The sequence below is a fragment of the Gambusia affinis genome, linkage group LG04 (genome assembly GCF_019740435.1).
Source record: "Gambusia affinis linkage group LG04, SWU_Gaff_1.0, whole genome shotgun sequence".
NCBI lineage: Eukaryota > Metazoa > Chordata > Actinopteri > Cyprinodontiformes > Poeciliidae > Gambusia > Gambusia affinis.
In genome coordinates, this window is record NC_057871.1 from 5,945,396 (window position 1) to 5,961,372 (window position 15,977).

At 36.4% G+C, this 15,977-nt stretch overlaps 2 protein-coding genes across 5 annotated transcripts in view; one reads left to right on the forward strand and one right to left on the reverse strand.

The window, feature by feature from the left end:
- Positions 1 to 8,158, forward strand: part of LOC122829158 (glutamate receptor 2-like) — a 50,757-nt gene extending 42,599 nt beyond the window's left edge. For 2 of the 4 annotated variants that reach the window (XM_044113499.1, XM_044113498.1), the window contains exon 19: positions 2,934 to 8,158. In XM_044113499.1, coding sequence (XP_043969434.1) covers positions 2,934 to 3,068 — 135 coding nt within the window. In that variant the 3' untranslated portion in view covers positions 3,069 to 8,158. The remainder of the gene's footprint in view (positions 1 to 2,933) is intronic. The other 2 variants (XM_044113496.1, XM_044113495.1) reach the window with 1 other exon arrangement.
- A 220-nt stretch (positions 8,159 to 8,378) lies between these two features.
- Positions 8,379 to 15,332, reverse strand: saraf (store-operated calcium entry-associated regulatory factor). Its single transcript, XM_044113504.1, has 7 exons — positions 15,025 to 15,332; positions 13,635 to 13,813; positions 12,465 to 12,663; positions 10,930 to 11,226; positions 10,686 to 10,842; positions 9,636 to 9,736; positions 8,379 to 9,361 (listed from the first exon to the last, which is right to left on the reverse strand). Exons 1-7 carry the CDS (start codon positions 15,092 to 15,094, stop codon positions 9,336 to 9,338), a joined length of 1,029 nt encoding a protein of 342 aa, XP_043969439.1. The 5' UTR covers positions 15,095 to 15,332; the 3' UTR covers positions 8,379 to 9,335.
- Between the last annotated feature and the right edge of the window lie 645 nt (positions 15,333 to 15,977).

Below are 15,977 nucleotides of genomic sequence, written 5' to 3' on the forward strand. Positions count from 1 at the left end.
AACTGGTGCGGTGACTTTTTCTGTTTTATCCACAGTTTTCACTTCACAACGTTGTTTTTAATTTTTAAGCAGTCACGAGATACGGTGGCGAAACCTTAAACTGCTGCTCCTCAAATTACTCGACAGATTGTTACTAGGTAACCAAAGAGTGAGTGAGTTGCTAGGTAACCAAAGAGTGATTGAGCTGATTCCACTAACTTTGCTTAGCACTATGAAAGGTTGAGCAGCTAAGACCTTTCTTCTGCCTACATGTCCCAGAATGCTGTGCGGTATGATGCAGTATGTAACTTTAGTTGAATTTTTTTTTTTTTTTTTTTTTTTACATATTTGTTGAAACATGTCGTGACAGGTTGTTATGAGACAGATAATCTGGGAAAAGAAAAGAAATGCACCGGGCTGTCAATCAACCTCATGTACTTGATGCTCAATGTGCTAATGAAAATGAAAAAACTTACTATTACAGAAAAAACATCTGTGGCTATGCTAACTAGCCTTAGCATTCAGAACAGGTTTTGCTAGCTTTGAGCGTAGCAGAGATGAAGGGCAAGAGCAGCGCCACAAGAGATTGTGATTGATAGCACTAAGACCTGCCTCATGGCACTGATTGGTTGTTCAGATGGCAATGGTAGTTCAGGAAGGAGATTGATCTTTTCACAGATTATCCATCTCATGCTACACTGTCACAACATTATGACAGTTTTAACAAATATGTAAAAAGTATATATTTTTTTTTTGGTAAAAGTTACATACTACAGTTTTGATTTCACTTTAGTGGTATTAATCACAACACCTCTGACGCCAATCAAATTAAGGTTAATGTATGTTCATTCCCAATTTAGAGTTTTTTTGTTAAATTTTGTCAACCATTTATTACTAGAATTATAATTTATTTTTCACTGTAAGCATGCACAGTGATTAAAGATTACATTACATCAAACTGTCATTTAATGTCTGATGTGTAATTGAAGTAAATTAAATTAATTACACTAAACGGAACATGTACTGGTACGCAAAGCAGCTGTCACATTGTTTTCAATACTTTGTGTGCTGGTGCATTGAAAAGATATTACAAGTGGATGTAACATGTCTTTTTGGTGTGCTCATATTTATAATTTTATGCTTATACTTAGTTCGGTAAAGTAGAATTCACAGTGTTCTTCTGTCTCAGGTTTGTTACTCTTCTGTAACATCGCCATCTCATTTTATTTATTTTGTTGATTTCATTAAAAAGGATCAGCTCACTATCTGAGAATAAAATGTTCCAGGGGTTAGATAATTACTATGAGAATGAATCAAATGGTAAGTAACAGTTTTTGTTTTTAGTTTCAAGCGTCCAGCATCCTGAGGTGAGTAAAGCCTCTGCAGAAAAATTGAGATTAAGGAATATTATTGGGCTTTTGTTGAGATATTTGATTAGCAGTTGCATTGATTCTCAAACAGTCGTGCTGCTGAACTCATGTGGAGAAACTTTTTCTGACTTACTGAATCTTAATGCATTTGCTACAGTGTTGAATGTGCAGAAAGTTAATGTGGGAAAGTATACATGTACAGTTATTGTGCAGTGTAAGTTGATTAACTCAGGTTAGAGAATGTGTATCAATCAATGTATGGTTGCATTTAATAACTTAAGTGCTAGTTTAATTTAAGAATTATTAGTTTAATACCAAGAAGTAGTTTTGGTTGAGTAATCAACAGTTTTACCATAAATTTTTGCATTTGTGGTGTACAAAAAGCAATGTCCTAAAATATTTATCAATGTTCTAAGCATTCAGCTTTGGTCAGAAAAACCAGTCTTGACTCCATCCCTGATCGCACACTGCACAAGACTCCACTATTGCAGAAAATCAAGACTGAAACTCGTTTAATGAACTTGATGGTTGTTCTTAAAAACACCTTTTTCACCATTGCTTCTGCATCCAGAAACTTCACTTGGTAACATTAGAATATACTGAGCTTTTCTGGCATGAAATGTTGATATTATTCATGAGTAGGCGTGACATTAAACACTATATGTGTGAGAAATTACAAGAAGTAACACCAAATACTACAATAAAATCTGAGTTTATTATTGAAGTCCTGTTTAGTCTACCTTAATTAAACTAGTTTGTTTTGGTTAGAAAGTCTGGTTTGTTTGTTGAGGTGTGAATGCGTAATCAAACTGATGCAGACCCAAAAAAGCAAACTCTGGTAGGCCTGAAGTGAACTCTGCTGCGGTTTGAATGCATATGTGGATGTAAGAGGACCAGAAACCGCTCCAGTGGTTGCTACAGTGTTAAATGTGCAGAACGTTAATGTGGGAAAGTTACTTTCTACTGGTAACAAGTAATGTCCTGTTTTTGGACAGTCCATTACCTGTCCACAAACAGGTAATGGACTATAGCAAAGGGCATTCTAAGTAAATTCAACCAAAACAAACACAAGAGTCTAATGTTAGAGGGAGAATGGCTGTGGACTTTCACCAGAGACAAATGAGAAAAAAATTTGACGCCACTCCATTTTTGTTTACATCTTGCGAAGAAGAAGTTGTGCTCTGTGTCTTCTTAAGAGGTTTTCATGTTGTTTCCAGGATTTTCAAAAGGTTTGGTTGATTTGACACAGTGGAGTGAGAAAACAAACTGCAGCAGCTGAAATCGAAATCGAACTGAGTAAACTGGTCTATCATGTGAAAACTCCCTTAGTGTAACAAACGCACACGACAGTAACAACTTTCCTTAAGGATTAGCACCATCCAGACAGCTTGTATTGCTTACACTGTTTAATTTCTCTATTTTTCTACAAATAAATTAGCATCGGCAGCTCAACCCAAGATCAGAAATCAGCCACAAAATTCAGATCGGATCATCGCTACTAATTTTATTTTGAAGCACAATACCTGCCAGCTTTGATTAATGTCTCCATTTTATTTAAATGTGACCTTTTTTATTCCTCAACAGATGAAATTCACGGATGCAATGCGCTCAAAAGCTCGTCTGTCTATCACTGGGTCAACGAGTGAGAACGGCCGTGTTCCAGTGGCTTACCTTCGCCCAGGATTACCCATGAGCCTCAGTATGACTGACCTCTCATGACCTCACACAAGTCAGTGCCTTACAGCCAGTCAACACACTTTCATCGATCCCCGCTGTAAGGGAAGTGGACAGGAAGCGTTGCCCTCTTTGAGAAAAAGAAAAGACATATTACCAGTAATGATAACAGGCAACCCGCCCCGCTTTCTGATCTGGATTTTAGTCATTCAAAACTCTAGAAACTCTCAAATCCTTTACATCTGGTCTGTAAAAACAAGGCAGATGTCCTTCTGAAAAGACCTGCCCACTTGTAAAGTGAATCAAACAAAGATCGAAGGGAGAGACGGCTGGTCCTAGTCAAATCCATGACAAACAATCAAGCACAGAGGACAGTTTTTTAAGTCAAATATTACTTGTTTTGTAGATTTTTGCCATGGAGGCTTCTCTTGTACAGAAAACAAGGACAGCAGTGACGACGATGTTCATGCAATAACAACAGTTATCAGGGACGCGATCAGAAACTGTGGGGATACAAGCTGGACCTTGTTTGAAATGTGTTAAAAGTGCCATGAACAAAAAACTGATGTCCTGAAATATCAGTCTGTATTGTGATAGATAATGATGTGATTGTTCCGGGTTTTTTTCTTTCGTTAGCCTGTAAATCCTTATTTGAGAAAAACACACAAACTTTAACAGGAGTTCTTGTTGGTGCGGCTCTGGGATTTTAATTATGATATTTAGTGATGCTGTTAAAAACACCAAACTCATGCAAATAAGGCGGGCATTCATTCTTTCAGCTACGTCAATATGATGAGTTACAAACTTTCTTTTCACTACATATTGTAGTCAAAACCTTATTACCAGTATTAACATTTTCTCTTGTTAATGAACAGTGTTCTATCTGAACTACTATTTTAGCTACACTCCACTTTTACAAAATACTCCAAAAAATGAACTTATCTGAGGTTAGCCAAAGAGTCGAGCTTCCCCTGGGTGAATTCCCAGCAAGTTCTGGGTTTTCCCAGTTCACTTCCCAGTTGGACTTCCCTAAACCCCCAGTTACAATCTGAGGATAAACCTCAGCTACTTACTCTCTAGCTGTGTTTCCATTACAAATCTGCGTAAAACTTATTCGAAATTCAGCTAATGGCAAAAAAAATACAATTCCACAATTGGGGTGTTTCCATTAAATAAGAAATTAAATTAAGATCACATGTGAATAAGTTTGTTCATTAAAAGTTATAGCAGCGACGGATGTAAACGGTTACGTTACACCAGAGACAGTTGGACGTTCAACAATAATCAAATACATTCTTTGGACCAAAAGTATGAAAATTAAAACCGAGTAGCAAAACCTGAACTAAAATTAAATATTTGACTAATAATAACTATTAGAAACTAGCAAACACACTCTAAAAACTAACTTTGAATTAGACAAACAAAAAAGTCTTATTCAAAGATTTATACTACAATGAAAAAAACAGATTTTCGCTCTTACCTTCATTTTGCACCAGAAACTTTTACTGCAGGTTCATAAAGAGAAGAACGCCTGTCGTCATTTTTATGTTCAGCATTGCTGAGCACCAAAAACCTGAACTAAACCACTACTCATCTTAGAATTAAAATTGGATATTTTAGCACAGTGTTAGTTAGTTCAGTTTTTATCAGATTTTTGACGCTAAAATGATAAAGGAGAAGTGTAATCGTATTATAAAGCGATCCAGTGGTCCACATGTATGGAAATGTCCAAATGTAACGAGGGAAAATAAAAAATAGATGGTTTAGTTTCTAAACTTTACCAATAGAGTTCTGTACTACTTCTTCTTATTATTAATATTATTCTAGCATTTTGAAAGTAAACAGCATCCTTGCACAGATTAAATTAACAACAATCTGAAAATCCTTCAGAGCCACAAAAGACATTTTGTTTTGTTTTTTATAAACCCTGCACTACATCTGTTTCTGTAAATATGAAGATGTGAGATGAATTTCTCTTCTTTTTTAAAGCCAACAACAACAAATGCTCACACTGTTTACTGTACATGGTGTACACACTTAAAACGCATCACACCACACATCCCTGCACCCGTACATTTGCATGTGCGTTTGCACAAACTATCAGAAGAGTTCTGAAGCCAAGTGTGTGACGTGCCAAACGGACTGAGAAGCAATCAGAGCTCTCAAACGGCAGCTGCTGAAACTGAAACCTGAGCCAGCAGAAGCTCTCATCGCCAAGAGACGGAACAAAAATAATGTGAAGACTTTTTCAAAACTCTACTGCATCGATGGTGCCAACAATGACGACGAGGAGGACGATGAAGAGTGGACAAAGAGAGCATTTGCATGTCACTTAATTATTTCTTTTCTTTCAGATCAACCTGTCAGCCTGAACCCTTGTAACTGGCTGCTTAATAGTGTTTGATAATGATAGCCGTTAGAAGAATATAAACGATTTTAATTAAAGTACTAATGTTGTTCCTGTTATGTAAGTGTATGCTTTTCGAGAATTTGATTCTGCTATTTTATTTCTACAAAAAGCTGATTTTTGTTCGACTAGTTTTAAGCTTAATGATAAGCTACAACAAGCTTCAAACGGCCAAGGTGTGCGCCTCAGTTTCTGCTAAAAGACACATATCATTGTCGCCATGATCACATGTGACTGGTTTATCTTTGGGACTTAGGCTACGTTCACACTGCAACCTCAAGTGACCCAATTCCAATTTTTTTTCTTAAATTGGATTTGTTTTTTATTTAATCTATTTATTTATAATTTTTTGTTTCTTTGGCGTGGTCATTCATATTTCCAAATATGCGACCTGTACGTGATCACAAGTGTGAACAGCAAACGCATGCGCAGTAGAGGGCGCAATAACGTCACACATACAGAACGTGCTCAGTGTTTTGCCAACCGCCGTCAAAAAGAAGTAGTGCTCAGTGTTTGCGGAAGTAAACATGGATGCTAATGGTGGAGCATAGTTTACGAATTTGAAGTTGTTGTCCGACCGGAGCCAGCACATCAACGACTTAATCCTCATTATCGTCCGCCATGGTTGTTGTTTTTCTTCCCGCTTGCACATATCAGGACGCAGAATAGGGACGTTTGTCGAGTATCAGTGACGTTCAGGTCGGATTAATGCGACCTGAACGTCAGGTTACATTTGAATCGGAAACCCAAGTGACCTGAATCGTATTCAAAAAAAATCCGAGCTGTGTGGTTCAGAGTGTCATGAAAAGATCAGATACAGGTCGCATTAAGGCAAAAAATAAAAAAATCAGAATTGGGTCACATCGGACTGCAGTGCAGCCTAAGGTGTGTGGAAATCATCACAGTTCATTGCTGATTTTGTGTTTGTTTAATCTCTTGTTATAAAAAAAAAAATTGAAAAAAAAAAAGGTTACTTTTCAGTGGTGAAGTTTTCAGTGTAAGGCAGTTTGTGGGTTATATTTAACATATTGCCTCGTGAATACATGAATAGGCAGAGCGGTACTGTATCAGGGTGACATTTCTCAAAAGGCTTGGGACAGAGTGCAATCTGAATCTGTTACTGTAATATTTATTATGTATGTGTGCATTTCGAGTTGGTCTTTTTATTAGTGACTACGTCTGATGCTAGCTAACTATAATGCCCTGCAAAACTACCAACAAAACTATTTTGCATTTTGTCATGTTACAGTTTTTCATTGGATTTGGGGATTTATTTTATGTGATAGACCGACACAAGTGACTCTTTAAGATTCTGACAATAAAGAAGTACGTATGCAATTTAAAAACTGCACTTATTCAGTTTTTAAATTGAATAATTGCTTTTAATTAACGCAACAGAATTATACTAAAAGTAACAGGTGTTTTCATTATTTTTATATATTTTTTCTATTTTGATAGAAATTATGTGCAGATATGAACACTCCATCTTAAAAATTGTAACCATCAGCTTTTAGAAAAAAATGTTTTTCTTTATGTTTAAACTTAAAAATAGGAAACAAATTGTGGTTCTTTAAAAATAATAGATTTTCTGTAGTGGATATTTATCAAAAACTAAGTTTTTTAAATGCTATGTAATATTTGCAGCTGTAATATACCAACAATTAGATTTTAATTAGAAGTATCTGAGAAACATACCCACATAACAATTATTAGCTTTTAATTAAATGAAAATCATAATTTTCATTTATTATTCACAACGTCGTGTTGGTCTGTCACATACTTTGATGCTATACATTGAAGTTTGTGCGTGTAAAGTGACAAAATGTGAAAGAAGAGCTTTGCAAGGCAACGTGTGAAGGAGCCAGAACTCAAATGGATGCACAGCTACATATCGCCTCCGCAGGTGAGCTTTTGGTTATGAAAAGGACTGAATTTGTTGTATTATGACTTTTTATTTATGTTATTTAATATGCAAATGTCACTATAAGGGGGATTGACTGTATTCACAAATGAACACTCATTGTGTTGATACTTGGTTTGTAATCTGAATATTTACAGTAAATATTAAACATGCATGCTCTCCACAATTGTCAGTGAGTTATGTAGTGTTTTTTGAGTATATCACATATTTAATATCTCCCACAGAAAACACTGATGCAAAATTTTATGTTTTATTAGGCGGGTTTTTTCTGTTTTTTAATTGAGGGCAGATTTTGCTCTTGTGACAGTTCAGCTTCCCATCCACCAGGGGGCAGTAACTTTTTTAACCACCCAACACTCGCTAACAGTAAAACCAGATTCTGGACTGACAGGGACGAACCTCTCCAGTCATAATGAACATAATGAGATTCTTTTTTAAGAAATTCATTTAAAATTCACTTCATTGCAATTTCGATGCAATTTTATTCTTTCCCTTTCGAACACATTGATACATATCAACTAAAGTTTAGTTCCTAATATTAGATATTCTACATCAGATTCTGGTTGGAAAACACAAACCTCAGGTTTATCTTTGCTTTTTACTTATGTTTTTTATGTTGGAGACCTGAAATCTAGAGAAAAAAAATTATGGAATGTTTAAAATAAACACCTTAGGTTCATAAAATGTCAAATATTAAATTGCATGTTTTGCAGTTTGTTCTTTCATTAATTGATGTTTTTTGTGGCATCAATCATATAAGATGCCGCAAAAAAACATTTTTCTTTCATAGATTTATTTTTAGCGCTCTTACATGCTTCATATCAGTTTCTTTTTTACTATTTTTAATCAAACAATCAAAGATAATTAGTTAAATACATAAAAGTTTTCAAGTGACGAGGAAAAAAACCTGGAAAAACACAATTAATTGAAGATATGTTTTTATAGTAATAACCAAAATAAGCAACTATAATAATTTTAAAATTCACTTATTGTATAGTGACTGAAAAAAAAATCACATACTCAAAACTGTTTTTATACGCTTCTGTTACGTGTATTTACATACAGTGCTTAATTAGTTATTCATCAAAATCTTGTATTGGAAACCTGCAGCCACCCCAGATCATAGTGCTGCCACCACCGGCTGCTGCAGTAAACACAAGGCATGATGGGAGCATCACTTCATCTTACTCTGAAGCTCCCATCGCTCTGGAAGAGGGTAAATCTGGACTCACACAAGAATTTTAAATTTAATACAAAAAAGCAAAACATTCTTAAATGTCCACACCGAGTTATATTTATTACTGCTCAATATTTTCTAAAAAAAATTATTTTTTAAAATGCATTTAGACCTGGAAAAACAAGAAGTATTAGTTGCTGAACATCAATGAAAGATTTGTTCTCTACATGATGTGTGGGTAACAAAATTGACCCAGAGCTGCTTTTCAACAGGCGTATAAATATAGAAATAAAATAATTTATTCAGCAAAACAGGATAAAAGGACTGGCAGCTGAAGGCACTGGCAGATTAATATATATTTTCTATAATTTAAATTTATACTACAACCATTTTCTATTAAAATTTACAAATTTTAAATGCATTCGTCATTTTCTTCGGTTCAGCTTCAGTTCAACAAATAATGTTCCTTCATCTTTACTCATTTAAAGAGTTGGGATGGAAATTAGTAAAAGCTGAAATATTAAATCTGGATTTTACCTGTAACATCGTTCCAGTCAAATGATCAAACCACTGCAAAAACATTTTTATAATGGAAGAAACAAAAAAAGATGAAAACCTAAGATGAGAGACTAAGAAAAGCTTTTCCTCCACAAGCTGCTCCTCACCTCCCCAAAAAACAAAAAACGATCACATTATCACTTTACGACCTGAAGACTTTATGAAACTCTCGTCCTGTTGGCGACTAAAAAGCAAAAGCTTAGCTGCTTCCAGCAAATGCTGAGGGGAAAATTTCCAAATCTCCAACTTCTATCTTCTTTTGGTTCCACCAAAACCTGAAAACCAAATAAATATGGATGTTAGATGGATATTTTTCTATTTTAACATATTTCTTATATTGTATAAGCCTAAGTGATAAAAAGAAAAATCTACAGAAGATGCCAGTTTTTTTACACAGTTGACAAATTAGTCGATTACTAAAACAATCGTTAGTTGCAGCCCGAGTAGCGGGAGCAAAACTATTTAGAACAAGATGATTCCTGCAAACAATCAATCAGACATTTCGACATTTCTCTGAGTCGGTCCAGTAGCGAACACAAGCCTCGGTACCTGAAGCAGTGCGTGTCCCAGAGGATGTATTTGCCCCAGAGGATGTATTTGCCCCAGAGGACTGGTTTTGTCCAGCTGGAGGAGGACTGTAGGGCTGCGTTCTGCAAAACAACCGCATGTCAACAAGAAGCTGAAAGCTGAATTTAAACTGAGAGCTGAACATCTTTTCTATGGACCCCATGCACGTTATTGTGTGTATCCGGAAATTTTGCTCATGCGCACAAAGCTGGAGGGCAAAAAGTCTTTCTTTTTTATATATTTTGCATACTATCCATAGCCGCGCCGCCGCGGTACAACAACTCGGTTAAAAATGAAACCTGGATATGTAGGCATGATTCAACTAGTGCCATGCACCACAAAAAAGGAGAAAATAGTGCTGAAAAACCGACAAGGAATAACTCGAAACCACATTTTTCTCGCTTTCTGTGTCGGCCACGCTACAGCGAGGCTTGTTGCCATAGAAACTGACAATAACGGCGCAAACGTATCAGGGTTCAACACCAAACATTTCCCACACAGTGAACACAACATCCAGACCGTCAGGTTTTTGTTTGTCGGTTTGATGTTTACTTTTGCTATTATTAATAAGTGATCGCTCATTAATAATCGCAGATGTGGTAGATTAGCCACCTCTGCTATTAGCTAAGCTAACACCGGTGGTTGATTAGCCAATTTAAAACACCTGCTCTACTGATGATCCGTCAGAATTGGTGTTTAGGTTTCATTTTGTAACAGAACCGAAACACACCGAATTCAACATCACATCTACCTGGTACAGCTGTCAAAGTCAAGTGAGCATAACTAACCTCCATCTCCCTCATTAAAACTTTTTTCAGACCTTTTCTATATGTTATAGTGTTGACAATTAGTAGCAAAGCACTACATCCGTTTTTCTTTCATACATCATTCACATTTAAGATTATATTGACAACTTAGCTAAAGCCAGTGCTAGTTATTGTTAGCAACCAGAGAGATGGGGGTGGGGTAACGCTGCAGGGGGTCCATAAGTCCAAATTCAGTCTGTAAAATCAAACTTCTTGCTTCACCAACCTCTGTCGACCGAACAGATATCCCAGCATTCCTCCCGTTCCCATCCCAGTCCAGAAGCCACCGCCGCCGGTGCCGGGACCAGAGCGGCGTCCTTGGTAATATTGACCCCGAGTGTAATCGTTGTGGAAACCATAGCCAGGATTGGCGCCTGGATAACCTGATCAAGAAACAGACAGGTGGGAAGGTGGAAGTAATCCTTAAAGTTTTGATCTTTGAAGGATTTTGTCTTTTCTGCTTCAGCTACCTGTGTAGTCAGGTTTGAATCCAGCTGGGGGAGGTCCTCCCATGTTGTTTGAGTGATTATCCTGAGGGTAGCCCGGCTGTCCCCCAGTCTGTCCCCACTGGACTGTGTCCCCACTGAGAAACAGCTTGTAGATACCATAAGCTACAAGGAGAAGCACAGCAACCACCAGCAATCCCCCTGAAGACTCGCCGTCTTGGGCGTAGTGCTGCTGCTGATACTGCTGTTGATGCTGCTGATGTTGGTGGTGCCTGTTTCCAAAGAAACTGCTGAAGAAACCAGAGGCAAGACCCCCAAGTCCTGAGGAAAGTCACAAAAAAAAAGAAAAAAACTTTAATATATTCAAGGAGTTTTCATATCTGATAGTCCCTTAGAGTCTGTTTGCCTGGGGACCAAAATTGCAACATTTATTACATTTTCAGTTCATGTGGTTTGCTTTCACACTGCACTGTGTCAAACTAACAAAACCATTTGAAAAACCTGTTCCCCTCCTGGCCTATGGGGGCACTGCACCAAGAACCACTGAAGGAAACAACAAAAAAGCCTCTGAAGAAGACAAGAGCGCAACTTACTTTTTTACAAAATGTAAACAAAAATGGCGTATTGTCTGATTTTAGCAGCTGTAGGATTATTTTTTGTCTTTGGCAAAAGATGATGAGCCATTTCTCAGGCTAGTGCTAGTCTCTCGCATTTGTTTTGGTTCCATTTACCCAGAATGCATTGGTATACAGTCCACTTCCTGATTTTGGAGCGGTTTCTGGTCCTCTTGGCTTTCACATATGCATTTGAACCGAGCCATTTAAAAAAAAGTTATTAGCTACTTGGTTTGCAGAAAAGCTAACTAAATAGCTAGCTACAAAGAAAGTATTAACAGCTTATTACCTCACAGAACGCAGTTAGTAAACTTTTGCCCGATAGAAACGTCCCGCGAGAAAAACCTACATAGAAGATTAAATGGTCCTGCCATGACATAATTTAAGGCCTGTGATTAATGTATTTAAGGCCAGCTTACATTTTCTTTAATGAATTTAAGACATTTTAATGCCTTATTATTACATATATTAATTTAAGGTTTTTTTAAGGATGCGCGAACACCCGTCGGGCCTGTCGCAATAAGAAATAAACCAATTAATCACATGATAAATTACATCAATTTCCATTTACAAGATCTATTTTTTTCTCTTTTTCTACCAAAAACTGGATGATAAAAGTCTCCAGTTTGGTGCTTTGGTCTCAACTAGGCCGACTTCATAATTAATTTTATTTGTTGTTTCTGTTGTTTTATTTATTTATTTTGGTTATTTAAAATGTCTTCCAGATCCAGTGTTAAATGTTCATTATAACTTAAAGTTTACTGATTTTTGAGAATGTGTTATTGATTGTTATACCACGATATTACTTGAGCACAGCCTCAAATCAACAATGTTATCGTTTTTTGCAATAACGTCTGGAAAAATGCATCATTCATTAAAAGTTGTCATCATGACACCCATTACACTTCAATAGAAAATGGCTACATAAATAATGTTTCCTCTGACCTCCCCATTGTTTAGATCCACCCTGGGAGCCAAAGCTGCCTTGCGCCCTCCTCTGGCCCTCCTGGGTCAGCTCCAGGGTGAACTCCAGGCCACAGGAGCCCTTCAGGATGTAGTCATCAGACGGGTGGCTGTAACCCTCACAGCTCACCTCAATGGCACCAAACCTGTAGGCGTTGTCCATATCCGTCTTACACTCCCACTGTGAAGGAGAGGAAGACCCAAACAGTGACTGAACAGCCTGAAAACAGAACATTTAACAAGCTGATGTTCTACAGTTTAGTAAATATATATATATATATATAAATAATGTTTATTTATATATATATATAAATAATCTTATTTGTTATTCAGACAATTGGTACATTCTACAGATTTTTCATTTAACTACTTTCTATACAGTATTAGAAATACATTAAAAGATGCATCTAATCAAATGATTTAGTTCATTTTTATAAATAAAAAATATTTTATTTTATTCCTTGAAAATGCAGTAAGATCACATTCTTTTATTAAATTTGAGTCAGGTGAAGCTAAAACTATGAGGCCACTTGAGGAGTTTTGTGCGAAACTTTTACAGACCATTGCGTTTTCATCATAAATGCAAGATTTATATATATATTGTACATTTTTGGTGCAATTGCTCCTCTGAATGTGTTGTTTTTTTCAGCAAATGGCCTTATTAAGAGATTGTTTATTTCAGTTAACGATTGATCAATTATCAACAATTATTTCATTAATCAATTTATCAAGGTTAATTCGATTAATTGTCTTGTTTTAACATAAAAAAATTCTTAGGATTGTCCCCAGAATGTCGCCTTTTTCTGAGTAAAAATGTCTGTTTTATTTTTTAAAAACAATTGTTTTTGTTTTTCATCTTTTAAATGTACTTTTTTAATGATTTTTCTGTAAGCAGGTGTATTTAAAATGAGTGGTGAGGATTTATATTTCACTGTTAATTTTATTTACTGGACATCAGCAGAAGAATGTCTATTATAGTTCTTTTAGATTATAGTTTAAAATATGCCTCTTATTTCCACAAAGCATTGATATAAAGCTTGATGACACATTTAGCTTAAAAAAACAAAATCTTTAAAATAAAAAATAACCTGATATTGTCAAATCTCACTTAATAATACCTGAAGTGCCTAAGTAATACCTGAGTAACAGTACCTGAACATCCACGCCATCCCAGCCTCTGTTCACACACTGGACAACGTCTGGGATGAAGACATGGCAGCCCGCGGAGCCGCCAACACACTTCAGCTGGGGAACCGGGTTGGAGCGCCTCGCTGTGGTGAAGCGATTCCTGTAGAACGTCAGAGCCTGGATGTCTCTCAGCAACACGCTGTCTGCATGAAGGACAGACAGATGAGGAAGAAAACTTTTGTTTCCATGATACGGTTTAAAAATGGAAAAAGGGAAAACAGGGTACTGTCGATCTCGTTGTTGAATGCTTACATAATGTAGCCACTTTAGATATATTTATGTTTATGTCTGCAAACAAGGTGAATGTATTGAATAATAAACAAAGCAGGATGCAAATAAATGAACTGTTTATAGAGGATGTCAGTAAACATGCTTCCTCTTACATAGAAAATTTATTTTTAAAGTTACTTTCATTACTATTATAATAATATATTATATTATTATCATTATTATTATTAATCCCACGATAACACGTGGAGTAACGTCATCAGGGTATTGCCAAAAGTTCATGATTTTTTTTTATTGAAAGATATGTACATACAAGACAGTAGTACAAATAAGTATTTTAAAAAATCGAGAAAAGAACAAAGAACATTATAAAACTACTATATTATATTCTACGTGGATGTTTTAATCTCCCTCAACACAAGGATTCACCGGCTTCTACATAGTATACAAACTCACTGAGAAAAACTTATATTTTATATATCTAGATATTTTCTTACATCTAGATTTGTGTACGCATGATTTTCCAAGAATTAGTATAGTATTTTTCAATATTTTTCATTTAACTACTTTCTATACAGTATTAGAAATACTGAATCACTGAATCATTGAACATGGAAGTTAGTCCAAAAAGTATAGCTTTTACAATCACAATGTTTTTCTGACAGAATTTTCCCAGCTGAGAAATACTTGGCTTTAACCATCTACAGTGAAAGAATAAATTGCAACTGATTTGATTCAAAACGCTGATGTAAAAGTCGGTGGAGGGTGTATTTCATGTTTCTAGCCCGTTATTGCATATTGAATGATGAAGTCGCATGAATTAAAGTCTCGCGAGATTGATTTTGACTACAGGTAAACTGCAATAAATTTGCATAGAGAGAAGTTAAAGCAAAAATAACTAAATATGGTCGCTTTAACAGCCGTCTTTAATGACAAGTTAATGTGTAAATATATATTTTTAATTTATTTGAAACTTCAGGTTCGTAGCTACAATTTATCTATGAACAACTAAAGGGAGAGCTCCGTTTTCTACCCAGCTGTAAAGGCAAAGATACCGCTATAAAGTTAGTGCTTTCGGATCATGTCTAGACAGACATTTAAAACCTTAATAGGAAAGAAACCAAACCTTGATTCCAGCTGTAGGTGGTCTCGACCAACACAAACAGCAAAACAACTGTCACAGGAAGCAGCTCCATGTCCTTGGTTTTTAAGAAGAACTGCGGCAGTAGTGGCTTCTCTTAACAATCCTGGACTTATTTTACCTGTGAAAATGTCTGAATGAACAGAACAATTTGCTTCTTTATGGCTGACGGAACTTATTTATTTCTGTTAACGAGTGGAAACGATGGAGAGCTTCATTTCCGGGTGTCTCGTCGGTTTTCTTTCGTTGATTCTGGAGTGGAGAACCCCGGGACGCTGTACCACAGCGCCCTCTACTGGACCAGGCAGGCAGCTATTTTTATCTGGAAAGGACAGTCGTCAGATCGGAACCTTCCTGGTCCAAAGTACCGGTAGTAATACTGTTTGCGTGCAGTGGGTAAATTAAATTTATATTTATATAAAAAATGCTCTTCTATCTGCATCGATAGAAGAGCATCTAAATGCTCACTGTTCACCAGTGACGTGCGGTGAGGTTCATAGCTGGTGAGGCACTGACGTCATCAGAATCAGATTTGCAAATAGATGCATAGATTGACAGCAGTTTACAGGTTATGTTTCACTTCTGCATCCTTACTCATACAAACTGTAGCTCACAAAACACACATATTATCTCCTGCTTCGATTGAAAGTCCACTTGAGAAAACTTTTTTAGTGTTGTAATGTAGTCATCCATGTCGAAAGTCGGGATAAGCGAGAGGAAAAAAATCACTATCTCTATTATAATCTATCGCTGCACTTGACTTGCTTCCCGAATCGTTTAGCCTAGCTCGCTGTCACTTACTCGGCAGTTGAGGAGTGAACAAGACGAACGTCTGGGATCTTGAGCGCCCCCTGCCATGAGGCAAGAGAACTGCCTGCCTCACCTCGAACCTGTTCTCTGCCGTTTATAATCGCTCATTACACGAAACACGTTACACA

What these genes read in the sequence shown, in the direction of transcription:
- saraf (XM_044113504.1), bottom strand. Translation starts at nt 15,094, where the DNA reads ATGGAGCTGCTTCCTGTGACAGTTGTTTTGCTGTTTGTGTTGGTCGAG. An exon ending in CACCTACAGCTGGAATCAAG is followed by an intron (nt 13,814 to 15,024) that starts GTTTGGTTTCTT and finishes TCCTTCATGCAG; the next exon opens with ACAGCGTGTTGCTGAGAGAC. An exon ending in TATCTGTTCGGTCGACAGAG is followed by an intron (nt 9,737 to 10,685) that starts GTTGGTGAAGCA and finishes GTTGTTTTGCAG; the next exon opens with AACGCAGCCCTACAGTCCTC.